The following is a 24,096-nucleotide window of genomic DNA, read 5'->3' on the forward strand; positions in this document are numbered from 1 at the left end:
TACACTGTATCATATGGACACTTTGTTCGATTCATATTAACGACACATGGATATTAATAAAATATATTTTCATTATTATTTAGGAAACGCGAATCAATAGCAAACACGGGTTAGAAGCAATATTTGTCATCTCCTTTTTAAATCAACAGATATATGTCATATGAAATATTAATTGTTTATTTTAAATCCTATCAACGATATATTAAAATTAAATACACCATCTGTGTCAACATATTTTTAATTATATTGATTGCCAAAATTGCTCGGGTTATTTCTATCGTTAATTTAAAGAAACCTTCTCTGTTTTATCTGTACGTTGACAAGCAAATGAGCTGAAGCTAATGAGCACTATAAATGACAAAACTGCGTCCTAATGTTTGGCATTTTCGCGCGCCAATTCTTGTCTCGCGTATTGGCCTCTGAAAGTAAATTTTACCGTGGCATAATATGCCAGTTCTAACGCAATATAAAATCGCCTTGAGTTTTTCTGCCTGTGTTCCCATAATTCGATACATTTATTATAAAAAACCAAGTGTCCATATACTTTTTGAACAACAGCGTACGTATCTTAGAAATTCCAATACTTCTCTACGACTTACAGCGTTTCAAATGCTAGAATTATAGAATTACGAGAATGTTAGGATTAAAACAATTCCGAACTCATTTATCATTCGTCATTCAGAAAAAAACTGCGTTCCAGTGTCAGTGAGAAACACGTGTATTTAATGGGCCAATCAATCGTCCCTTAACAGTACACGGAACAAAACGATTATATTCGTAATAAACTGCACAACAGACTTTGAAATTATTCGCAGGACCCTACGGGGGTTGGAGGGGCTTTTTGTCAGGGGATTACGCTGTTCCGGCAAATTTAATAGAAAACTCTCGATGCGAAAGCCGAATTCGAGTGTCCTCCCACGCGTAGCCGAAACTTTCAAGCCTCGACGACTGGCAGCCTGGTCGGAAGAGATACGCTCTCATACAAGTGTATAGGATTCCCTGGTATACGCGCCGACAGAATATCGATTTCCTCTTTATTGCGCCGCGCTGCCAGGAGAGACACGAGAAATCGCACCTAACCGTAAGGGCGCATCTTTTACTTTTTCACTCCGCTTGCTTAACACTAGAATTACCGATAGTTAACACGAAGCTATTTCTACCAAAGCCAGTGAAAATGACTGGTCTTTAAAAAATACGTAATAACAGAATATTTTTATATTTATTGATTTATTACTTTCTTACAGAAGCAATTCCATGTTATGTAGTAGATTTTTGGTATTATTAATTCATCTGGGATCCCTAAACGAGGCTTGACACATTTATAAAATTGTAGAACCAGTCATTTTGACCGGTGTGGCATTTCTAGTGTTAGCATCTAGCGATCGAGCGATCGATCCGGAATTTTTCTGATAGCTGATATCGTCATATCGAATGATACGCAGTACAAATTTTCAAAACGCGTGACAAGTTGTACAAAACGAGGAAACTGGCTAATTGGGGTTCGATAAACAGATTGTAGCACCCTTTTACACTTTGACAAGTACCAGTCGTTTTTACTGGTATTGGTATAAGTAGCCTTCATACGAAATTATTTTCAGTTTGAATGCATAAAAAACAAAATAAAATTCATTATATTATTCCTTTAGTTATCGTTGAGAAAGTCATTACATCAATGCGGGGAAAATATAACATGAAGTAGGAATTTTAAAATAAAATTGTAAAACCAATCAATTTGAATGGTGTGGTAGTTTTAGTGTTAAACGTGTACTTTACGGTGCCGGATGGAAAGTATTCGTACACCTTTGAAAACAGGATAGTTAGAGTCTCGAACTTTTGTGAGAGGGTAGAAGCATTAGTTCCGTGAAGGATGGTTGGTTGTGTGGTTTAAATGACGAGATTATTTGATAATGAAACCGTTAAATATATTTTTAAAATATTTGATAAACACAGAGAATGTTCGCTAAGACGCTCGGTACTAACTGATTCGCTAAAGACTGTGCATTGGTCGCTATTAAAATCGCTCGAGACTGACACTGAAAAACTGGTTACCTTACGATCGCGTTCGTTTATTTATATTGGACGGTGGAGTACCGGGAAATTTAAATTCGTCTTTGTTTGACGATTGCCCATAGCGGCGACATTGTTCTTGCGCGAAGTTTATTTGTTCTTACAACATGATTTGAATTGTCCTCTAGCTCAATGTGCCTCTATAGTTCATTAAACAACGCGTAAAAGAAATTCTGGAAGATTCGCAGTTGGTCGAAATCGCGAAGAAAAGAGAAGTTAGCCTCCGCTTAAAATTCCTGCGTGACAAATTACCAGTACTGCTTCATATTCTTGCGAAGCCATGAAAATTTTAACAACGGAACGAATGAAATTTTATGATTAATTTTGATACAGAATTTTAATATTAATAGTATTAATTATTATTAATTTCGTATATAATTATTTGTAATCTTATATAATATTTGGATGGAATTTGTTTGGCAAAATAGTAATAATGGCGTAAGACACGATGAAGATACCATTATTTCGTATCTTGTCTGCGAGAGAAATTGATCAGCGTGTAGCGCTATTTAGAATAATCTTGGTATTGAAGAAAATTTTAATATATTCGTATTACTGATTTTATTGAACCTTTAACCACATAAGCGTGTTACAAATACCTGGCAAATTACATACACGTCATTGTTGCAGTAGCAAAACTCATTAAAGCAGGAATTTCGAGTTAAATAGGTTGCATAGCTATATATCGTGCCAATATTTCTCACATAATTCCGTTGCGTCTCTTGACTCTATTAAAGGATCTAATTACACTATGATGAAATTAATTCTACTGACACCTACACAGAGATGTCACACATACCACTATCCGAGAAATGTTTAATCTTTGGTCTTAACGCCAAAAGATCGTAATTACACAACACTAAGGCTTACGCGAGTCACATTTTTAGAATGAAAAGGAAGTTATAATGATTTAATGTATTTTTTAAAATCATCAAACTTAAGTTTGATACGTAATAAACCTGGTGAAGCATTTTTAAATTCCAAAGGAATTTCAGAAGCTTAAATTTCATGAAATTGCTATATGTTATTTGTAACGCGAATGTATATTATTGAATTTAACAAGTGTTAATGTGTAGCATTAATTAACAATTATATATTATTCTGTTCTATTCTGTTACTGTTTATTTGTTTATCAGTTTAAGCTTTTAAGCAATTTTTAACTAGCCTCTGTTAAGCAGCAATAAATATGTTATTATTATTTAAACAAACAAATTTCGATATTGGATTAGACGACTATTAATTATAAGAAAAGATATCAAATGTCAATTAGATACGTAGTGAATTATATTATATTTGAAAATATGATTATTCGATATTTTTATTATTCACGGTAACAATCTAAATTGATTTTTTTAAATTTTGTTTGTCTATAGAGAAACGTCTTGTGTCAAACAATTATTTTCTTTAATCTGTAAAAAATCAAAATTCTTATTTATCCTTATGTTGAGTATAAATATATAGCATTTACACAAACAAGTTTACGTGAGAATCGATAAATATTTTCCAAATGTATTTATTATTTAAACAAATGTATTTTTTGAAAATCTATTTACACATTCGATCGTCTTTCGAAAACACATTCGTCTATCGATACAATTGCTCTATCTGTAGTAGTTTCCAAGATATTCGGTAAAACATGTTTTCTCGAAATTTTAAGAAAAGTAAGTTTTCAGTTTCTAAATCGTAGACGATAACCGACAAAAGAAATATCGACGTTATAAATCTGCAAAGCTTAATCAAAATCAACGCGTCGTACCTAGGCGACGTTCCACGCAAACCTAACTTGTTAAATACAAGTTTAATTCATTTTTTTTTAATCCAGCAATAATATTTATCACTTTGCGTAAATTCGCAATACGAAGAAAAATTCGTTGACGCAGAACAAACGTATACAGATATAGGTAAATTTGAAATAAATATGCAAATTTGTATAATCTGTAACATGTCCTCGATCAATAGAAGAGAAATGATATGCAAAAATATACATAGATTTCTCTCTACGTGATATTTTATGCCGTTATTATTAAAACAAACTCTAATGGATTCTCGCGATTCAAATCACATAAAATCTATTTAAATGAGAAGTAGCTTTGAATGTGTGGCGAAACGAGGGTCGAAATGACGTGATGTATTAATCATGAAAGGATCTTTCACGGTAGCGCATTATGTTTAAGTGGCACTGGAACCACTTAATAAGTGAGCATGAAAATTCATCTAATTTAACTCACTCGCTTCGTTACGCATTCGCATTTTAATTTCTACTTTTCTGCGTGCACGTGTCGTTAATCCCGTAACCGATAACGTCGAAAATCGACGCGAAAATTCTTTAATCACGGCACGCTTCGTTGAACAATCGCTTTTGTTGGTGTTTAATTACACGTTCGCCGGTCCATTGATCGGCAGGGTGAGTAACGAATCGGTGGAACATGTGATAGCATAATAGACCATTCACTTAGGTTCGAATATAATCAAATTGTCCGAGCAAATGACACATGTTGAATCTTTTCGTTAAGTTCACCGGCTACGCTGCGTAATTTATGATTGGAAGTGCATTGTGGTGATTGTGCATTCAATTTATCGTATTTCTATGATACACGGACAATGCGCAAACATTATTAAATAAAATTTTACGGTCGTCTGTTGTAAAACACACGCCGTAGCAAATTGCGCGAATCTACATTTCGTTAGCGTCAGTTTCCGGCACGTGAAATTCGAATGTTACTCTATCAGCTATATTTGTTAGTGATTTTGATAAATCTCTGAAGAATTCATAAAATAATTTAAACTGGCAAGTCGATACAAGGTTTATAAATTAGTTTCTAATTATTTTTCTGTCTAATAATTGGATAATTTTATATGCGATATCGAATTATTTATAATCATGTAACAATTCATTGAATATGAAATATGATTATTCAACATTCATTTAATTTTATTGAAAATGCAAGCTGTTGTATCGCGGCAAGTTTATCTTTCTCTTAAATTCAAGTGAGTTTTGTAAGAAAATAAGAGGATCATATTATGTTAATACTATTTATAATTTTACACGCTTTCATTCTTTAAATGCTTATGATATTTACAAATCCTTCGAAATAGATAGTAATAAATTTAGGACTTATAATTAAAACTGACTATATATAAAATGACTAAAGATATTTTTAAAATTGTCATTGCTCAAGTTTAAAATAATTAAATTTGTATCTCATTAGAACTGTTGTAGGATATTAATGTTAACAAAACATACTGTCAATACAATGCAGTAATTTCCATTTTAATTGCTACGGTTATAAATTGTGTATAAAAGAAAATGTTTTTCGGCGCGTCCTATAAATTTTCCCTTTAATTTTCTCGTTTCTCTCGCAAATCTCATTTCCCTCGTAAATGTCCAGAGACAGACAACATTTTTCATCAGATACAAGAAACTAACGAGACGTACCTATCATAATGCATAATGTTTCATCAATACAACAACAACAATAATTACAAACAACTATTTTCCATTATTCACTTCAAACCTAGACATATCGAGTTCTAGTCGTAACTGTACTAATTCAAAACAGCGTCAAAATTGGAATATATATATATAAAAGCTGCAACTTACAAACCTTTAAAGCAAAAATACTAATTCACATATTACACACTCCTCTTCTAAATTTCAATATATTCCACGCCGCTCATTTCTTCGCTATCATACAATTTCTCATGAACAACATCGACGTCTAGCAATTAGAAATACACGCACGAACCGCTATACTACCACAAACGACATAAAACCAAGAACAGAAAGAAACTAAGATACTTTCGTTCGACGAAATTTTTGTAACGTCGTTCGCCACAGAACTCTCGTGTGCGTGTACGTGTATATATATGTGTAATACTATTTCATGCTCCGTCCTTATTCCCTGTCCTCTCGTCCGAGGGCCATAGTTACATGCAGACCGTACTATGTCACGTGTTTTCACTGAATGCTTCAATAAAGCCCTCCATCCCACGGAAATCCGATCAATATTTACGCAGTGAATATTTAATGCCGGCATTTTATAACCGAACAGTGGATATAGAAATCCAACGAACGTTCCATAATCACAGGTCCGATAAATTTTCGAGACAGTCGCGATTGGGCAGGAAAAGAGAGTTGGTTACACGCTGCGAGTAATAAATGGGTCCGCCATTCTCCCAAAGCGGCCAGAAACCGAATGTAAAGGGGGCCACGTTTCCCTATCGAACGTTTCTTATGGTTTTGTCGTGGAGATCGCTTTATCTCGACTCTTAATTCTTCGGCGAAATGTAGATGAAGCGAGTCTGAAAGAAGGAATAGGGGAGGAAGAGAGAGAAAGAACGAGAAAGGGTGAGAGGGCCGAGGGTTGGGGAAGAGATTTTTCATGGAGCGAGAGTCGGTGAAATGGAAATTTCTGCGTCGAGCTGCCACGCTAATTCTAACGCTGCTTTTACCAAGGGATACGCGCGCATAGGGTTGACGTGCCCTGTAATAGCGAGCTAATTATGGCTGCGCTATGTCTACAACCTTGGTAATTTGATAAGCTGGAAAAAGCTGGACTTTGGGGGAATTTTCGGCGACCAGGTGCGATTTACGGCGTGGGGAGTTCGTATTTCGTATTTTACGAGTTTGAAAGGAACGTTGAAAGAAATTGCGCAGCGTGGGGACCGCGATAAAGTTTCGGCAATAAACCGGCAGCGGAAAGAACGACGAAAGGGCCGAGGAAATCGTTCGTTTGCTCGAAATCTGCTCGAAATTCCTTTACATTCAATTCTTCGTTTCGCTACACAGTTAGCTTATAAGCGATGCCTCCATGAAACATGCTCGATCATTTTCATGCGATGTATGCATAGATAATATGTATGTATGTATGTACGTGTGTGTGTGCGTGTGCGTGGGTGTACCAGCGAATGAAAAGAACATCGAACTTCGTAGCGTTCCTTCTCGTATTTTTAATAGCAAATTGTAAGTCAAAGAGGAAACCTGTGTTTTACTGTGCAAATTTTCTACGATGAAATTGTATATATTTATTCTGTCAAATATGTACGAAGAACAGTTTGTCAAACAATTCGCAAAATTTTGTTCCTTTTTCCTCTTTTCGACGAAACCGAATAATAATAGTCACTGTAGTTAATTGTGTATTGTAAACCGCGAACATTCTTGAAATCATATTCGATATTTAAAATGGCAAAATTGAAGTATATACGTTATAGCTCTCGATCATTGTTCTCATGACATAATATGGAAATACACATTCCTGGCTAGCGAATTGAAATTAATTATTCTTATCTTTATACTCTTAATATTCTTTTCTTCAGATTTGTATTTTCAGTAATTAACATGTTTCTTGACATCGCAATGAAACAGCTGTGCTTTGAAATGCTCAACTCTAGTTAGAACTGATTATTCAAAAAGTTTATAACACGTATAATTCGCATTATGAGCTATGAAATGATTATTCTGTTACTTCTTCGTGTACCTAGAAGCTATTAATATTTGACATTGCTTTGCTATGTTCGTAGCAGACTTTATTTGTATTATATCTACTGTATTGCAATTTCTCACAAACATTTATACATTACATTTATTATTTACATAATATCGTTGTTATTGTTTGTATACGTGGTATGTCGAAAAGCTATAACATCGTAATTATGGTGACGTAGAAGTTGCGAGCAATACGTGAATTTTAGATATCATATGAATACGTAAAACTTATTACATCAGCTTCATGATATTACACATCATACGAGCAAAAACTTATTTACATTAGCTCGATATGACTTCAGCGAGTTCCACACGAATAAACAGAAAAATATAAATAAATACGAAGAAATAATACTAGCACATTTCATACGTCTGAACAAAAACAACACTTTAGATGTTTCTCCTTTCTTTTCTATCTTCTATTTTCTCTTTTATGCATTCCCTTAAAGTACTTGTACTTTCAAACTGTCTTTCTTTTGCATATTATCTATATTTCTGTTTTCCATATTTCCATGATTCTTTTCTTTTTTAAAATATTTAGAAATATCTCGTGTAGTTATGATATGCCAGTGTTGATCTAATGGTAGATTCACAAAAAATAATTTTATTTCTTTCGAGTTTGAGATGAAATCGATGCACCTCATTCGTGTCTCCATTAAAATAAATGTATCTTCCTTATATTAGAGTTACATAATTCCTATCGGTCATCTGACATTTTGCATCATTTTTTAAGAACATCGTGGAAACCAGACTGTGTTTAAGTAAATTCAAATTAAATAGACATCTTACAGAGAATTATTTTATTTCGAATATTCTCTATATTTCTCTATATTTGTTCGTTTGTGCAGCTTCAAATTTTCCAGAAACGCACGAACATCCGCAATCCAGCGATAACAATACGAATATCCATCTACGCCATCTAGATTGAATTTTCTTTCGTTGGTAAACACTGCTCTTTTCTCCACCGCGCACCTTCTTTCGCAAATATTAGACGTTATTACACGTTATCTTGTTCGTAAGCAAACCTGCTTCCCAGTTCTGTTCGTTTAATTACATTACACGTCTAGACCACATGGTAAATATTTTTGATATTATTATCAACCTCAGCTTTACGAGTAATTTCTTCCAATTTGGCACAGGGGATTGAAACAGTCCTGTTTTTTTTAGTAAATCACCATATATATGTCGAGTTATCAGTAAGTTTAGGGGCGTGTAACGAATCTTCATTTGGACTAGCCATCGTTGTTGTACAATAGAAATCACATTTACTGGTATAAATATGGTTTTTACAGAATTTGACAAATAACCGTGGTGATTAGACACTCGAGATGTTAATGACAATGATCTTAGGTTCAATAACGAATCCACGGTCAACAGGGTAATTTTTTTGAAGCACAAAGTAACGTTTGCTGTGATGCTCGGTATATACTGCTCGTAAAGACGATGAGAAACTCTCCAAGGAGATCGCAAGAATAAAAGACTGATGAAAACTTTCCTTTCCTTGCGATCGCGTTTGTTTGCTGTATATTGGTCGGGGATACCAACAAAATTCCAACTGTCGTTGCTAGACAGTCCCGCGTAGCGGCGACATTGTTTCTGCCCAGAGTTTGATTGTTAACACAACGTGTGTTCCATAATATTGGCACTTGTGAGGCAAAACCACACGTAGCTTGATGATTTGTCCTCGAGCCCGTGTGCCGCTACAACTATATTTCTTTTTTTAAGGAGAACTATACAACTACTCCATACCTCTGTTAGGTAAAAACATCCATCCCGTGGTCGTGGCTACGTTCAGCGACCAGTTGTGTCACCTCGAGCCCAAGCCCACTGTCAGAAATGTCGGGCAAACATAATCGGATTGAATCATAAACAACTACTTCTAGGTTTTATTATTTAAATATAACTATAATAATATAGACTAAAGTATTGGGGATCTTGCCAAAAATTCCAAAAGAAAGGCCCCGATGTCCTTTCATCTCCAACACGGCTGTTACGACCGTTCGCGGAGAGACGCGGTCGCGAGGAAAACGCGTCAGCGAGGGGCGTAACTTCTCGCTACGATTCGGTGAATCGACGCCGCGAAATAGTCGTTCCCCTGTTTCGTTTAGGATAACAGAGGTGGTTGATTTGAATATGACACAGTAGTAAGTTATATTTCACCGTTTATTCCACAACTTATAACGAGGTGCGTAGTTACACTGGTGCGTATGTACGAGATGAGTGAGTGACTGAGTGATCTGCGGGTGTGTATACCCGCTCGAAGGATGTTGACCGTTCGAAGGATGCAAAAACAGTACTCTTGGGAGACGATGCTGTCTCGGAGGAGAGCTAAGGATAAGTGTGTCTAGCGCACGGGACCATCGGATTCGTTGGTGCCGATGTTATTTTGGAGAGTGAGGGAATAGGCTTCGTTTTTAATTGGTTAAACGAATGGTCTTGACCGCCCTCGAGAGAAAGTGGTTAGTGGGAGGAAAGTTGCAGCGTACGTGACAAAAACTGACTTTCCCTTGTTAAGCCGTGGTAGACAATAGTCTCTAGAAATTCCTCCGGACCAGATGTTTGTTTCGTTTGGAGGACCTTTTCTAGGAAATCTATGTGATTTATGGAAGGTCCTTGCAATCATGGAAGATACGCTGCGAGTATCCGAAGACATCTGGTTGCCATATTGCCCGCGGTGTGTGGCCTCGGCTAGGTAGTGTTACGCGACGTAACAACGGCCATCCTGACAATCATCCTGACTAAAATATTGGGTTTTCTCAACATTAGACTCAATACAATTGACATTTATTATTTATTTATTTACAATTGAACCAAATGTCCCAACAAGCCAAGGGTGCAGTTCAAGAACAAAAACTTTGATCGAATGTTCAATGGTAAAAATGAAAAACAACAATCAGTAACGTTATAATTAGTATTCAAAGTGTAGTTGCATCCTGTGAATTACCAGTCAGACCATAATCACATGACAGACCATTCTCGATCTCGTACCTGAATGAATCTCATATTTTTTTTATATCTCGATACCTCACTGGGCATATGTGAAAACACTATACTGGATGTTATGATCATAGCACTAATGACGTTAGAACTAAATTCTGTAACTGTGTGTTGCTTTTGCCTCTAAATTTCTTTGGGCCACATGATCATCCGTAAGCGTATGTGAACCATTGTGCTCGATCTTACACTGAATTTCATCACATTACCACACTGGGCGTATGTGGAAGCACAGAACTTCATCACATTACAACACTGGGCGTATGTGGAAATATTGAACTTCATGACAAAAATTCCAAAAGAAAGGCCCCGATGTCATTTCATCTCCGGCATATATAACTTTACGACTCCTATTAATTTCTTTTACAATTTTGGTAGTAATACAACGTTGGCGAAGCAAGAATTGTTCCAATTTTATTTTTATTATAATCCAATACTTGAATTTATATGACAGAGTAGCGTAACTCGAGAGCACTACGTAAAGTATGATCATTTGTATGAAATTTATCTTCTTTTCGATGTACTATCATTTTATTCTTTTCGTATGTCTATACGAAATGTCCATTTAAGTGGAAATTGCTGAAAGCATATCGAGCTTTACGTATCCACGCAATGTTAATGCCCACATACTGCTCGCAAATTTCACGCTGATGTAGCTACGATATAGGAAATTATAGATGCCACAAGTTTGCTATCTTGTTATTCGGAAGTGTAGCAGCTATCGCGATATGAAATAAAGATAATCAGTTAACAGAAATTTATTAAACTCGATCTGAATTCAGTGCCGTTTATTACAGCAGAAGTAGCTAAATAAACCATAATGTCATAAACCTCGATCAAAGGGCTTATGCAAAACCAGACACGAAATCAGACTGTTTGAATCGAGTTTTCAAATAAGTTTAATCCACTTGCCTTTCACAGGAATGAAAACTTTTTGAATAATCTGTTTACGTATAAATCTGTATTTACCCTGCTATATTGAAGCAACTAGGCCTGTCCAAACATCTCTTTTTTTTTACCGTGTATTTAGTGTGGTGTCTGAAAAATGCTCGGTAAAACGTTCAATCTTTGCCGCGTGTATCGCGTACAGTGACGCTTAGAAACCGAGAGTCCTACGATCTAAGCTTTTCAATAGCTATGCTAATAAAGAATGAGACTCCGCGATTAGACGTTTCATCTTTCCATCGATCTGCAAATGTCAAAGAGCAAGGCGACTGACCAGCTTGGATACGCTTCGAAGCAGATTCTTTTCACCTCGATTCAAAGTTTGTGATCGAGGTACCCTTTGAAACCTGCGACGTAGTATCGCTCTTTCAAGTCGTTCGTCGAAGCGAGGATCAGACTAACATTCTTAGTAGGAAGCATTCATACAAGGTGAAAGATAGATGTGGTGTTACACGAAACGGCATATCGACGAAGTACTTCATAGCACCGCGATGTTTAACAAAAACGTAACACCGAACGATGAGATGTCGCTAAGAAAATGCTTGTAAAACGTTTACGGTGGCTCACGAAAATATCCGAATTTTTACCTGCGTGTTGTTCGAAACGTCTTGAAATCCCATTACTGTTACGATTATCGCGATTATGTTGGTAGGATTTGAAGTATATCCGAAAATGTGTATAAGAGTTATACAACTCGCAAGGACCATCAAGGTATCTGAACAGTCAATTGTGCGCCATATTAACCGATTTAGGGCCAAGCAATGTACGACAACGTACGATAATTGGAGGAAAAGAAGCGCTCGTTAATTGCATGATAGTCATCCCAGCATGGTCACGTGGGTACTAACTCAAAAGCGGAACTTTTTTTATTTTTCACGTTTTTTGAAATCAAACTTTTACTGAAGTATTTGTGAGATCTTTCTGATTAAAATAAGAACAAACACGGTGTAATTTGAATTGTATTTACTTATTGATATGTATTTAATTGTCATTTATCAAGTTAGCAAATGTGCTCCAAATTGTACCGTGTTTGGTGTCATTTTAATCGGAAAAATATGACAAATATGTTGATGAAAATTTCATTCGTTACAAATCAGAAATAAGAAAGTTTGATTTTTTAATTAAAAGTCCAGGCTTATTTAACTCCTCTTTTCCTTTCACTCGCGCTATACTTTTCTACGTTTTCTATTTTTGTTTGCAATTTTTTTGCAAAAACCAAGATTGCAAAACATGGGGCCCGGCAATTGTCCAATGTTTTTTCGTAGTCTACCATAGCGTTCTAAATACAATAGAACTTCGTTTATCTCAACCGATCGAGGCAATAAAATATTTCGGATAATCGACGAGTTGGGACCAGCTGCTGCTGTGAATTTCGATAACAGAGATGGACGTTCGGATGACTGAGATTGAGCAACTCTGTCGACACAAGTTGTGTTCAATTATATGACAACTTGGATAAAACACACGACGTGTACGACTTCAGAATACGCGTTCGTATAGTTGACAGTACGTTCGAGCGTAATTCGAAAAATAGAGGCTCAGTTACGAATTCATGCAAAGAGGTTCGGATGAACGAAGTTCTGTACTTGGAGTTTAGAAAATTTAATAAAACTATAGACTCTAGATACAAGAAATAGCGATGAGAAAAATAATACGTGGATGTGTAAAATTGCCTTTTATAGACATAATGTTGAGAATTTGACTATTTCAATCGTCTGGAAAAAATGTCAAATAACATGTTGACGCAATATGGGCGCTTAATAGGATACAAAGTTACAACATTTAACGCCACTGCACGTTTACGATAAACGTTTTGTAACTTTCATATACATTTTCGGATTGCCTTCAAATTTTACTATCAGAAACACGATAATCGTATCTCATTCGGATGTTAACGAAATTTCAAAAAGTGTAGTACAACGCACGCGACGTAATCATAAAGAAAATGTTGTTCTACGTACATCTTCGGATCGCAATTAAACTTTACTACCATAATCACGACGATCTTATCTCATCGCAGTGCTACAGAAATTTCAGAAGATTTCACGTAACGCGTATAATATATAAAAAAATGTGCCGGTAGATGTACGAATATATTCGCGAGCCACTGTAGGTGGATCAGCGAGATCGATGCGTGCGAATTTGTCACGATAACTGGGATCCTCGCAAGAACGACGACGCGAGCCGTTTTCAAAGATCGCGTTCAGATATGCGAGCCTGTAGGATCGTTCGAGCACACCGCAGAATAATATATAAAAACGAGCTGACCGTACGACATCACGACGAATGTCAATCAAATAACACTGCAGTCCACACCAAGTAACAATATTGAAATATATATATATATGTAATATATATAGATAATATATATATAAATATGACGTATGACGTCCAAGACCAGCGCATCGCAGAAACGATTACGGGTATCAAGGTGGCATTCTCTGATGGAACATAAAAAACGAAAGTGTAACCAAGGAGGAAACTGGGAAGACCGATCATATATGACGAGCAAAAAGGTTCAATCTGGCGATCGTGCTCGTTGCTGTTGGCGTGGCACCTTAAAACCGTCATAGGTCCAGGAGCCTAACTTCAAAACACAGGTCTGTACGTCGTACGGAAAGAACTCAACGTCGATGGAGCAGGAGGATTTATATACGGCTGGCGGTTGCCAGACGACCAATCCCGAATAGTAGACCGTGGCCTTGGTCATCAGCGTCACCTCGTAGTTCCCGTCGGCGCTGGAATCACCGAAGAAACGAGCCGAGCGTGATCACGATTGGCTCCTCTTTGAAGAGCACCGGATGCTGCCGCTACGCGATGATCTGTCTCTTTCTCTCTCTTTCTTTCATTCTCTTTCTCTCTCTCTCTCTCTCTTTCTTCCTCACCATCACCCTATCTCTCACCCTTTCTAACGAATCGAGCCGAAAAAGCTTCGCATCGACCGCTCGGATCGCGTAATTTCGCGTCCTCGCTACTCGATCTCCCTTCGTTCAAACATCCCCCTCGGCTATCAACTGTTACTGCGTGCCATCTCTGTTGCATTTTCTTTGCGATTCGCCTCGCTATCATCAATTCTCGTTCTCTCTATCCTCTGAACGCACGTCGCATCTGTCGGAGCTACTGTTATAGGTATCACGGAACGTTGAAGGAAAGCTGGCAGCATCCGTCTCCTAGCGTGGGTTTCGGCTCTCCCCTCCCATCGAGTGTAACGTTTCGAAAACGGGCAACAAGAAAACACGAGCCACCGCGGAGTTTGGAAATCCACGCGACGAGCCGATCGTTCGGGTCTAATATCTAGTCTTAAGGGCTACAAAGGTGGACCGTCCTCGACGCATCACGAGCCACGTCGATCCACGTCGTGGAAGATCCGCCGGTCTATCTGCCACGAACTTAGCGGCTACCATGCAAGTTTACCTTAAAGCCGTCATAGGTCCACGAACCGAACTTGAGGACACAGGTCTGCTCGTCGAATGGGAAGTACTCCACGTCGATCTCGCAGGATGACTTATAAATGGCAGGGGGCTTCCACTCGACCAATCCTTGATGGTAGATGGTGGCCTTCGTGGCCAAGGTCACCTCGAAGTTGCCGTCCGCGCTGCGAGCGAGCACATTAGTGGTTCTGGGCGCTGCGGCGGTCGAGCTTACTTTGTACTTCCGATTCGATACCAAGCCGTCTTTTTTTTTTGTTAATTTTTCTTTACTTTTTTCTTTCTTTGCTTTTTCTTGTTTTTTCTTTTCTTTATTTCTTTTTTTGTATTTTTTTTTGTTTTGCTTTATTCTTGCATGTGCCTTAACGCTGCCTTGGCGGCGTAGGAAACAAGTTCTCGCGATAGGATGCACCTTTCGTGCGCGCGAAACCGCGAACGCGACAATTTCGTACGCGTGGCCGGCGCGAGAAATTCGACGAAACACGAGCGAGACATGTACCGAAGTCCGTGAGGCGGACAAATAACAAGCGTGCGCTTTGAACACCGCTCATAGACCCGTCGCCGAAAGCAAAGTATCTGAGTGTTGCTGAATTCCCGTGTGTTTACTTTTTTCGTCGCATCGATAGACGCGAGCACCGTGTGTTCCTGACTTTTTAAACGCGGAGCAACGAGATTTATACCGATAAAGATATTTCACGCTGTAAGCACAGTAAGCTTGCCAAACATATCGCGGTTGTGTCTACGATAGTTATTTACTTTACTTTAATCTTTGTTATGCTTGAAAGGTGTTCAAAATTTTAACAACTGTGGAAACAACATATTCGAGTGACGTTTGTAACACGTTTGAGTGCAACGTGACAGAATAAGAACAGAACGTAGATCTATTTGTGCCAAAAGCATCGCACTTTCGAATTCTAAGAGATCATGTTTATTTTAATGGATTATTCCGCGAGTTTGAATTATAAATTTTGTCGATATATTAAATATGTTAGAAAAAAGGGCTCTTATTTCGATCGTAGAATTTAATAAATGTAGATATATGTAGAAATTGGTACAAATGAAACAACTTAAGGTAACATGTAACAGGGTAACTTACACGTACCATAGATCGTTAGGAAATGAGTACTACTTAGCAGAATTATGGAAAACATAAAGAAATACAAGGAACAATGATAAAATAGTATTTTCATTCACAGTACAAAACGATGAGAATTATTCGTCATATGCTTGACATTGATAGCAACACAATTCAGAGAATTTTAAATTTACTAATTCTACACTAACCTACGTTATGTTTCTATTTTTATTATGTAAAGCAGTATGTTAATAATTCCTTTGCTTTGTCTTTTAGCAGTTAAATTAAGAAAACGTGTATCTAGTATTCTCAAAAACGTCAATTTTAGAAAATCTTGCTAGTAAAATTTACATTTTGCAAGTTACGTCACTGTCAATCCCAAGCATCGATATTTCAATTAAAAATACGAGAAATCGCGATATAATATAAGACTTACATATAAGATACTTATATTTAATTTAAAGTTGTGAATGTTTCTACTAAAATGACGGCGAATCTGAGAATATACTGATAAATAATCACATATAACGTTTAATTATATAATGTCCATTTCAAATTACCATTTCACATTTCGTTGTAATTGCTGTGTTTGAGAAATTTTTTATAAGTATAAATGTAAAGAAAAAAGAGAATTCTTTTGTGAAAATAAATTTAATGCAATTTATAAACCAATACTTCATGGATATCGTTCATTGTATATTTTTAATCAAACTGCGATTGTTTTATTTTGTAACAAAATAAAATTCAGAGGTAATAGTGTGTTTAAGAAAGAAAGAAATCTTTTACAAATATTTACCTGAAGAAGAAATAGAATTCTTTTATGAAAATAAACTTAATTTAATTAAAGGATCAACTCCTCATAGATATTACTAATTATATATTTCTAAGCAAACTGCAATTGTTTTTCCTCCTGGTTACTTTACTTCTTCTAATGTTGTGTAATGTATCACTTTGTACATTTTTACATTGTACGATGTTTGTCATTATAAACTATCTCTGCAAAATAATTTAATATATTTATATGACTGTTACTACGTATATTATGGAAAATCGAGTACATATTTCTAAACAAGTGCGTGCTGCTTCAAAATTCTTTCAGTCACGATAAAGTAATTGCGATTTCACACTGAGAAAATGAAAGAAAATCTACAAGTTGGGAAACCAAAGAAATAAAAATAAATTATTGTCCATTCCTGATACTTGTTCTATAACAGCAAAATCATTATTTTATACAATATTAGACATCTCAACTGAAGTTTCCAGATATTTTGTCTAACCTACGTTCAGTCGGAAACGATACGTTCCCATCAGAAATATTTTTGCCAGACGTGCAGCTACTATACCCTTTCACTTTCTTTAAATTATATATTTATTCGAATATGCAAATTTGTATTTTCGTACGTGTAATTTACAAGATGGAACTTGAGCAAAGAAATATTTTATTCATTCAACGTGGTAAAAGATTCTGTACTTTGAATATTTCATATATTTCTGTATATTATGTTCATTCTGTGCGTTCTCGTATCCGCAAATTTCCCATAAACGCGTAAACATCCACAGCTTAATTATATGTCTTAGGAAACTTTACCATTTGCCTTCTACGATTTATACGACTATAATCTGTCCGCATTTGAAATATGAAGGGCGATTCTGCACCCCTTTAGGGCACTCATGCCTATTAACAATCTAGCCTGAACTGCCTTTAGTTTACCTACCGGCTCTAGTGTACACTCCGTTTCATTGAATATTTCAGTGCACAAACAAACATCGATGCATATGTGCACATGCATCGTGAAAACAAACGGCAGAATGTATCGATCGCGGTGCGTGAAATTTATATTGGCTTTGTCTGCGTTTCTTTCCGCTAATACGGCAACAGCAACAAAGTGGACGTTGACGTGTGAAAGAATAAATGAACGTAGCCAACTGTTTGCGCTAGACAGTCTTCGATTTAGTTTACGTCAGCTCACTCATTTTGGGAGCAGAGAAAGAGGGTTTTAACGGATAGTTATGAGAATAGAATACAAAACAGAATATTTATCAGAATAGTCTAACATGAATTGCACAGGAAAATACGTAGATTACAGATACGAATAGAGAAGATACATATAATATATAGTTACAGATTCAAACAGTTCAGTTGGAAATTGCTAAATAGAAACGAATAGATACTTGTACGTGAAAGAGATGCATTAGAAAATAATATACAATTGTGCAATATGTAAATTCTACTGGCATAACTACTAAGAAAGACATAAACCATCAAATTCGAAAGAGTGAACACTGAAGAAAATATGTAGGTACATCTTTGTGTGTTTCTCGGTTCCTAGTATAATCTAGTACAGTAAATAGAAAATAAGAATTATTTTAACCAATTTTAAAATACTTTTTCTTGATCAATGAACACCTTCGTTTTTGTATTAATTTATAATTGCATAAATAGTTATATCGAAAATAGCATTTTTAGATAAAGAATATCGACTAAACTAATTAAAGATTAATTAAGATTAACTAAATTAATTAAGATTATCGACTAAACAATTTCATAATTATCATTCAACAGATTACACGCGAATATGGCGTTAAAATCTAGCGAAATTTGAAATAATAAAAATAATTTCGTATTTTTATAAAAGTGACGTTTTATCGAATAAAGTCTGTTGCTTTTCAGAACTTTGCGACTGCTTTTCCGAAAACTTTCGGTCCCTTTCGGAAAACTTTTAATCTTTTAATCCTCTGAGATAGTTCCAACAGGTTTCTAGATCATTCAATTTTTCGCCATGAAAACACGTTTAGTAAAAATCAGAGTAGTAGTCTAGTTAAATTTGTAAAGACCAGCTTAACGCTACTACTATCGGCACAGGAAACTTGTTATCTCGTTAAAAAAATTCAAAATATGTAGAAATCAAAATTGCACCAGTGTCTGACTATAGTGATTTTCAATATATCAAGAAAGATATCATTTATAGATTTATTTTTACACTGCGAGGTTTGTATCCGATGGATATTTTGTATAATATTCAATGTATATCTATAAAATATTTTATAATATTATTGTAACTATATAATAGTCTCTTTTTACTTCAAGTAACTCTGAATTTTTCCATTTGACGCATAAAAAGGTGATATTCAACGTTTCGCCTCCGCTTGAATTTTACATTCAGATATTGTTAATGTAAATCAATCGAAAGATCCACATATTTATAAGCGCTATTGTATGTGTGTCTTGCCACGAGCTTAAAATATTTACGATTCGAGATAATACTAAGCCAGTAACTAATTGTAACTACTGTGAATACAACAGAGGATTTTTCGAAAGTCACACTGCCAACCAGAGGCTGGACAGGTTCAAAAAGTTCAAAAAGGGAGAAATCTTAATCGAAACTTGAACGTGGATCTTACACCATCGAAACGAATATCAGTCCCTTTGGAAGTTCAAAATTTAAGCACGATCATCGATCAAACGTAGCTGATGCTCTGTGTCTGTAAATCTTTTATCCCTTTTACAAGAAGAACACTTTGCCATCATTGAAACCTATTTGACGCGATATGAAAGATTGCGAATACACCAGAAGCTCGATTATTCGACGACACCAAAGATCGTATTACATAGATTTATGAACAGCTTGGCACGTCCAGTTGCGAACGTTCAGAGAGTTTCCTACAGAGGAAAACGCGCGTCGATGATGATTCTGCATGCTTGTTCATGTTGCTAAATATCGTCCTGTTTTGTATAGACGCGTTTAACGTTTAAGAAAATGAGTATTTCACTGAGTATTTCATGATTCAGATACTAAGTGAACAATCCTGCAATTTTTTTTTAAGGAGCTGGGGGCTGGCGTTCTAAAAATTTTCGATTACTTCTCTCTACTTTGTGGGTTTCTACAATATTGTCAAAAATAGTTTTTATTGCTAGCTTAATTTTTTTAAGCAAAGCAAAATTTAATCAAAAATATGAAAAAAAAACGGAGAATTACTTAAAGTTACTGGTCGAAAACGACCCAGTGTGCGGATGAAAAAGAAATTAAAAAATTCGGAGACCCGAGTCTTACTGTATTTAATGTACGTGTAACAATGCATTTATTGGAAAATTCAAATCCTACTTTATTTGGTATTCTGTGTTGCAAAATAGATATGACGTAGATAAAATATGGATTTTTAATGAAACAATTAGAAAATAAAGCAGTGAAAAGCATTCAGTTTGTAATATAAATACAGCAGACGTTCTGATATCTACGTAACAACTATTTCGAAATATATCTATTTCTATTATCACATAACTTGGCAATTTTTAAGAGTTGCATAATCGCTATAAATACTTTGTAACCATTAAAATTGAAAACAATGTATAATTATGAAGCTGAAATTTAAATAAAGTAGTTTAATCGAGAATTAATCAGATAATAAAACCCATTGACAAATTTTAAATATTCTATTAATTGTAAATACGAAGAGTGCTTGATAACAGAGATTTTTATGAAAAATCATGGTTGTATAATCGTTTGATTGATTGCTTTAAATAGCAGATAATACCTCACGAGAGTTTCTAAAATTCCATCAATCAAATCTACTGACGTGTGATTTTTATGAAACAAATTCTATAAAAGTATTATTACAGCAATAGTTGAAGAAAAATGGAGGTTTCGACAGTGAAAATTCAATTTATTGACGATCATTTTGCTGCTCTTACTATAATTGGTCGAAATCTCAAGCGACATCGCTAAACTATCCTCGTTAGTCCTGTCGCACCTGTTCATTAAATGTGAAAGACCTCGATTAATATTGGAAGATAATATGTCTAATTAAAGATCATCGATTCGAATATTAAATTTTTTCTAAACTCCTCAAATTATCTACTTAATATTTAATAATATTTAAGCAAGTAAAAATGATGATACATTTTTGTAGCTTCTTGCATGTTTGTTCAAAATTGCACCGGTGTCATATTTTTATTTTCCTGATCGACTATAGTGATTTTCAATATATCAAGAAAGATATCATTTATAGATTTATTTTTACACTGCGAGGCTTGTATCCGATGAATATTTTGTATAATATTCAATGTATATCTATAAGATATTTTATAATTTTATTGTAACTATATAACTATAGATATTTATTGTTATTTTGTAATTTAATATGTAAAAAATTTCTACAAATAAATATTTTTAAACATAATGCGTAATTACTATTAAAAATACAATTTAATCTAATATACCTATTAACCCTACTCTTCTCCTCGGGTCCTTAAGACCCCAAAATGGTCGTTATACCTATTCCAATAGATATTTATTAAAATATCGACGACTTCCAAATATTTGTTTTTTGTATTCAACGTAATTTGTCTTTTGTATATTCTATAATTTTTATGAATTAAATATTCAAATAAATACTTCAAACGGACGAAACAAGTACAAATGAGAAGATACAAATACGAAGAAAAGAAGAGAACAGTGGGGTTAATGCTATATTTATGTATATTAATGTTACATGTAAAATATTAAGTATAGTTATTTGCTTTGAAGTAAAGCAATTATCTTTCAATCAATTTACAATAATTTCGAATGTCAATATTTCATTATTTATTTTATTTAAAGTCGCATCGACTACCGTGGTCATTAGCGGCCGAATGTCGATATTGTTTCGTTAAAAACAAACAAGCGACGTATATTAATGAAAAATTGCAGTTCATTCGCGTTTCCATAATATTTCCCGCAAATATTTATTAAAAGGGAAATAATTTTCATAAAGCTTATCAGAAATGATTTGCAATATAAAGATTACATCATATAATCAATATATAGCATATATCAATTATTCATATTATGCTGTCTTCTGGTCGTGATAGCGATGTGTAGTATCGTTGACGACGAATATGCGAGGTTCACGCAAATAACATTTGTCATGGCACAGTTATTTTCAAACAAAATAAAGCTAGCAAGAGTCAAAGGCTCGCTCAAGTACACTTACACAGTAGTCGAAAAGTCAGTTCTACGTTCTATCGTTTACGTTCGCGAATATACAGAGATAGACGTGAAAAGATATTGCAAGATCAAAGATATTCAAATCGTGGAAACGAGGACAATGTGAATTTCTTCGAATCTACGCTACGAATTACAGTAAATAATTTCTATCGAATCAATTTAAGCTTATAATCGTTCGATTGTCTGGAGAATTTCACGCAATTTTAGGTAAAACTGCTTACATTTTATAACGTACAATTTTACAATTTGCTACAAGAAGATGAAACGAATGAAAGTTTTACATACAGTTACGATTTTCCAAGTATCGTGGTCTTTCCATCAAGAAAACTGCACCATTCTAAGGATGGCAATAAATTGCGTATACGCCTACAATATATTGCATAATACGTTAATATCTGTTTCTTTCGGATAAAACGTTAAATATATCCGGCGAATAACAGTGGCCAGTTGAACGTGGAAACCTATAAATCATTTCTCACAATGGAGAACTTAGACCGATGTTCGTTCTTTCTCGCGGATCGTTAAGTCTTGGCTCGTTTAACGAATCTTCACTACAGTTTCTCGTGCCTTTCGCTTCTCCCATGGTGTAAGATTAACAGCAGACATGTACAGGGTGTCTCGGTAATTCTCGGCAATAGAATGATTACTACGTAAAAAAATCAGTCGAAAATGTGGAATAAAATGATTGCGTATGGCGGATCATTTTCGAGAAAATCGGATTTGAAAATTTGTCAATTATACAGGATGGTTGGTAACTGGTGGTACAAGCGGAAAGGGGGCGATTCTACGCGAAAAAAGAAGTCGAAAATATAGAATAACAATTTTTCGTTTGAGGCTTTGTTTTCGAGAAAATCGACTTTGAATTTTCGTTCGGTACGCGTGCGGTACGTTATAACGGATCTCACTGTAGATCGTTGTCTCGATGGAAAAATTTAAAAAAGAAAAAGAAAAAAAATTTTTATTCTATATTTTCGACTTCTTTTTTCGCGTAGAATCACCCCCTTTCCGCTTGTACCACCAGTTACCAACCACCCTGTATACTTAAACTTTACTAACTGCAGACTAGACTAACTGTGAGTGGACGAGCACTGTGAGGGAACTTATGCTAAATATTAAAATAGAACTCTATTCATCTCATCCGGAAGATTACGAAGAAAAAACTCGATTGATTTTTTATTCTCATCGTTATTTGTGGATTTTTCGCAGTTTCCATAGAATATAAATAACTTTTTGTTTTTTTGCATGATATTTGCAATATATGCATGATATTTGCAATGATATTTGTGTAATTATCAGCGACGTTTCTCCAATGGGATAAACATCTACGTGCTACTGTCACAACATCGTTAAACCAATTTACCGAATGTCAACATGTGGGTAAATTGTAAATACTCGAGAATAATATAAAAAAGAAACATGCTAAAACAAGTGAAAAATGCGAAATAAAATTTTCCCATAGTCACGCTTTGTTTCCGAGAGAATAGAGCTTGAACGTGTTTAGTCATGAACCAACCTGTTACACAAAATAAATTTTCAATTGCAAATTTGTTTTTCTCGGAAACAAAGTGTCTTATGGACAGATTTTGTTCTACATTTTTCCACCTATTTTTTACGCGTGGAATAACTTTCTGTCGATTATTTTCTCTTGTTCAGTTCGAAATTAATCAAGCCCAAGTATACTCGAAAAATCTTCAAATTCGATTTTCTTAAAAACGAAACGCCACACGAAAGACTTTTATTCTACAAAGAGAGAGAGAGAGAGGTAGATGGATAACTTCATTTTCCTGACTTTCGACCTCAAAGAGGGCTTGACACGTGGTTGTGTCTACAAAATCACTATCCATATACGCCATTATAATACTGTAGAAAATAATTCTCATACTTAAAATACTTGAAATACTTAAAATGCTCGTGACACGTGTCCGACTAGCTTCCTTCTCCTTTCTACTATTTTCCTCATACATCTTCCTTGCTCTTTTCCTCGCTCATCCTTCCGGTTAATTCTTTTTCTCTTCCAACTTCTCTGCACTCTTCCTCTTTCTGTCGTTTCTTTCCCTTAACCACACAATCTACATTCTGAATTCCCTGACTCTATCCTCATTATCACGTCTAAATCTC

At 35.2% G+C, this 24,096-nt stretch overlaps 1 protein-coding gene across 11 annotated transcripts in view; it reads right to left on the reverse strand.

Moving 5' to 3' along the window:
- Positions 1-24,096, reverse strand: part of LOC117242913 (acetylcholine receptor subunit alpha-like) — a 380,997-nt gene that overhangs the window by 163,946 nt on the left and 192,955 nt on the right. For 6 of the 11 annotated variants that reach the window (XM_033509965.1, XM_033509961.1, XM_033509962.1 and 3 more), the window contains one exon: positions 14,906-15,086. The exons of 2 other annotated variants lie outside the window; for them this stretch is intronic. In XM_033509965.1, the coding sequence (XP_033365856.1) occupies positions 14,906-15,086 (181 nt within the window). Of the gene's footprint in view, positions 1-14,048; positions 14,230-14,905; positions 15,087-24,096 lie in introns of those variants that run through there. 3 more of the 11 variants (XM_033509966.1, XM_033509964.1, XM_033509969.1) reach the window with 2 other exon arrangements.

This window comes from Bombus vosnesenskii, unplaced genomic scaffold, assembly GCF_011952255.1.
Source record: "Bombus vosnesenskii isolate JDL3184/JDL3185 unplaced genomic scaffold, Bvos_JDL3184-5_v1.1 scf7180000016281, whole genome shotgun sequence".
NCBI classification, from domain to species: Eukaryota; Metazoa; Arthropoda; class Insecta; order Hymenoptera; family Apidae; genus Bombus; species Bombus vosnesenskii.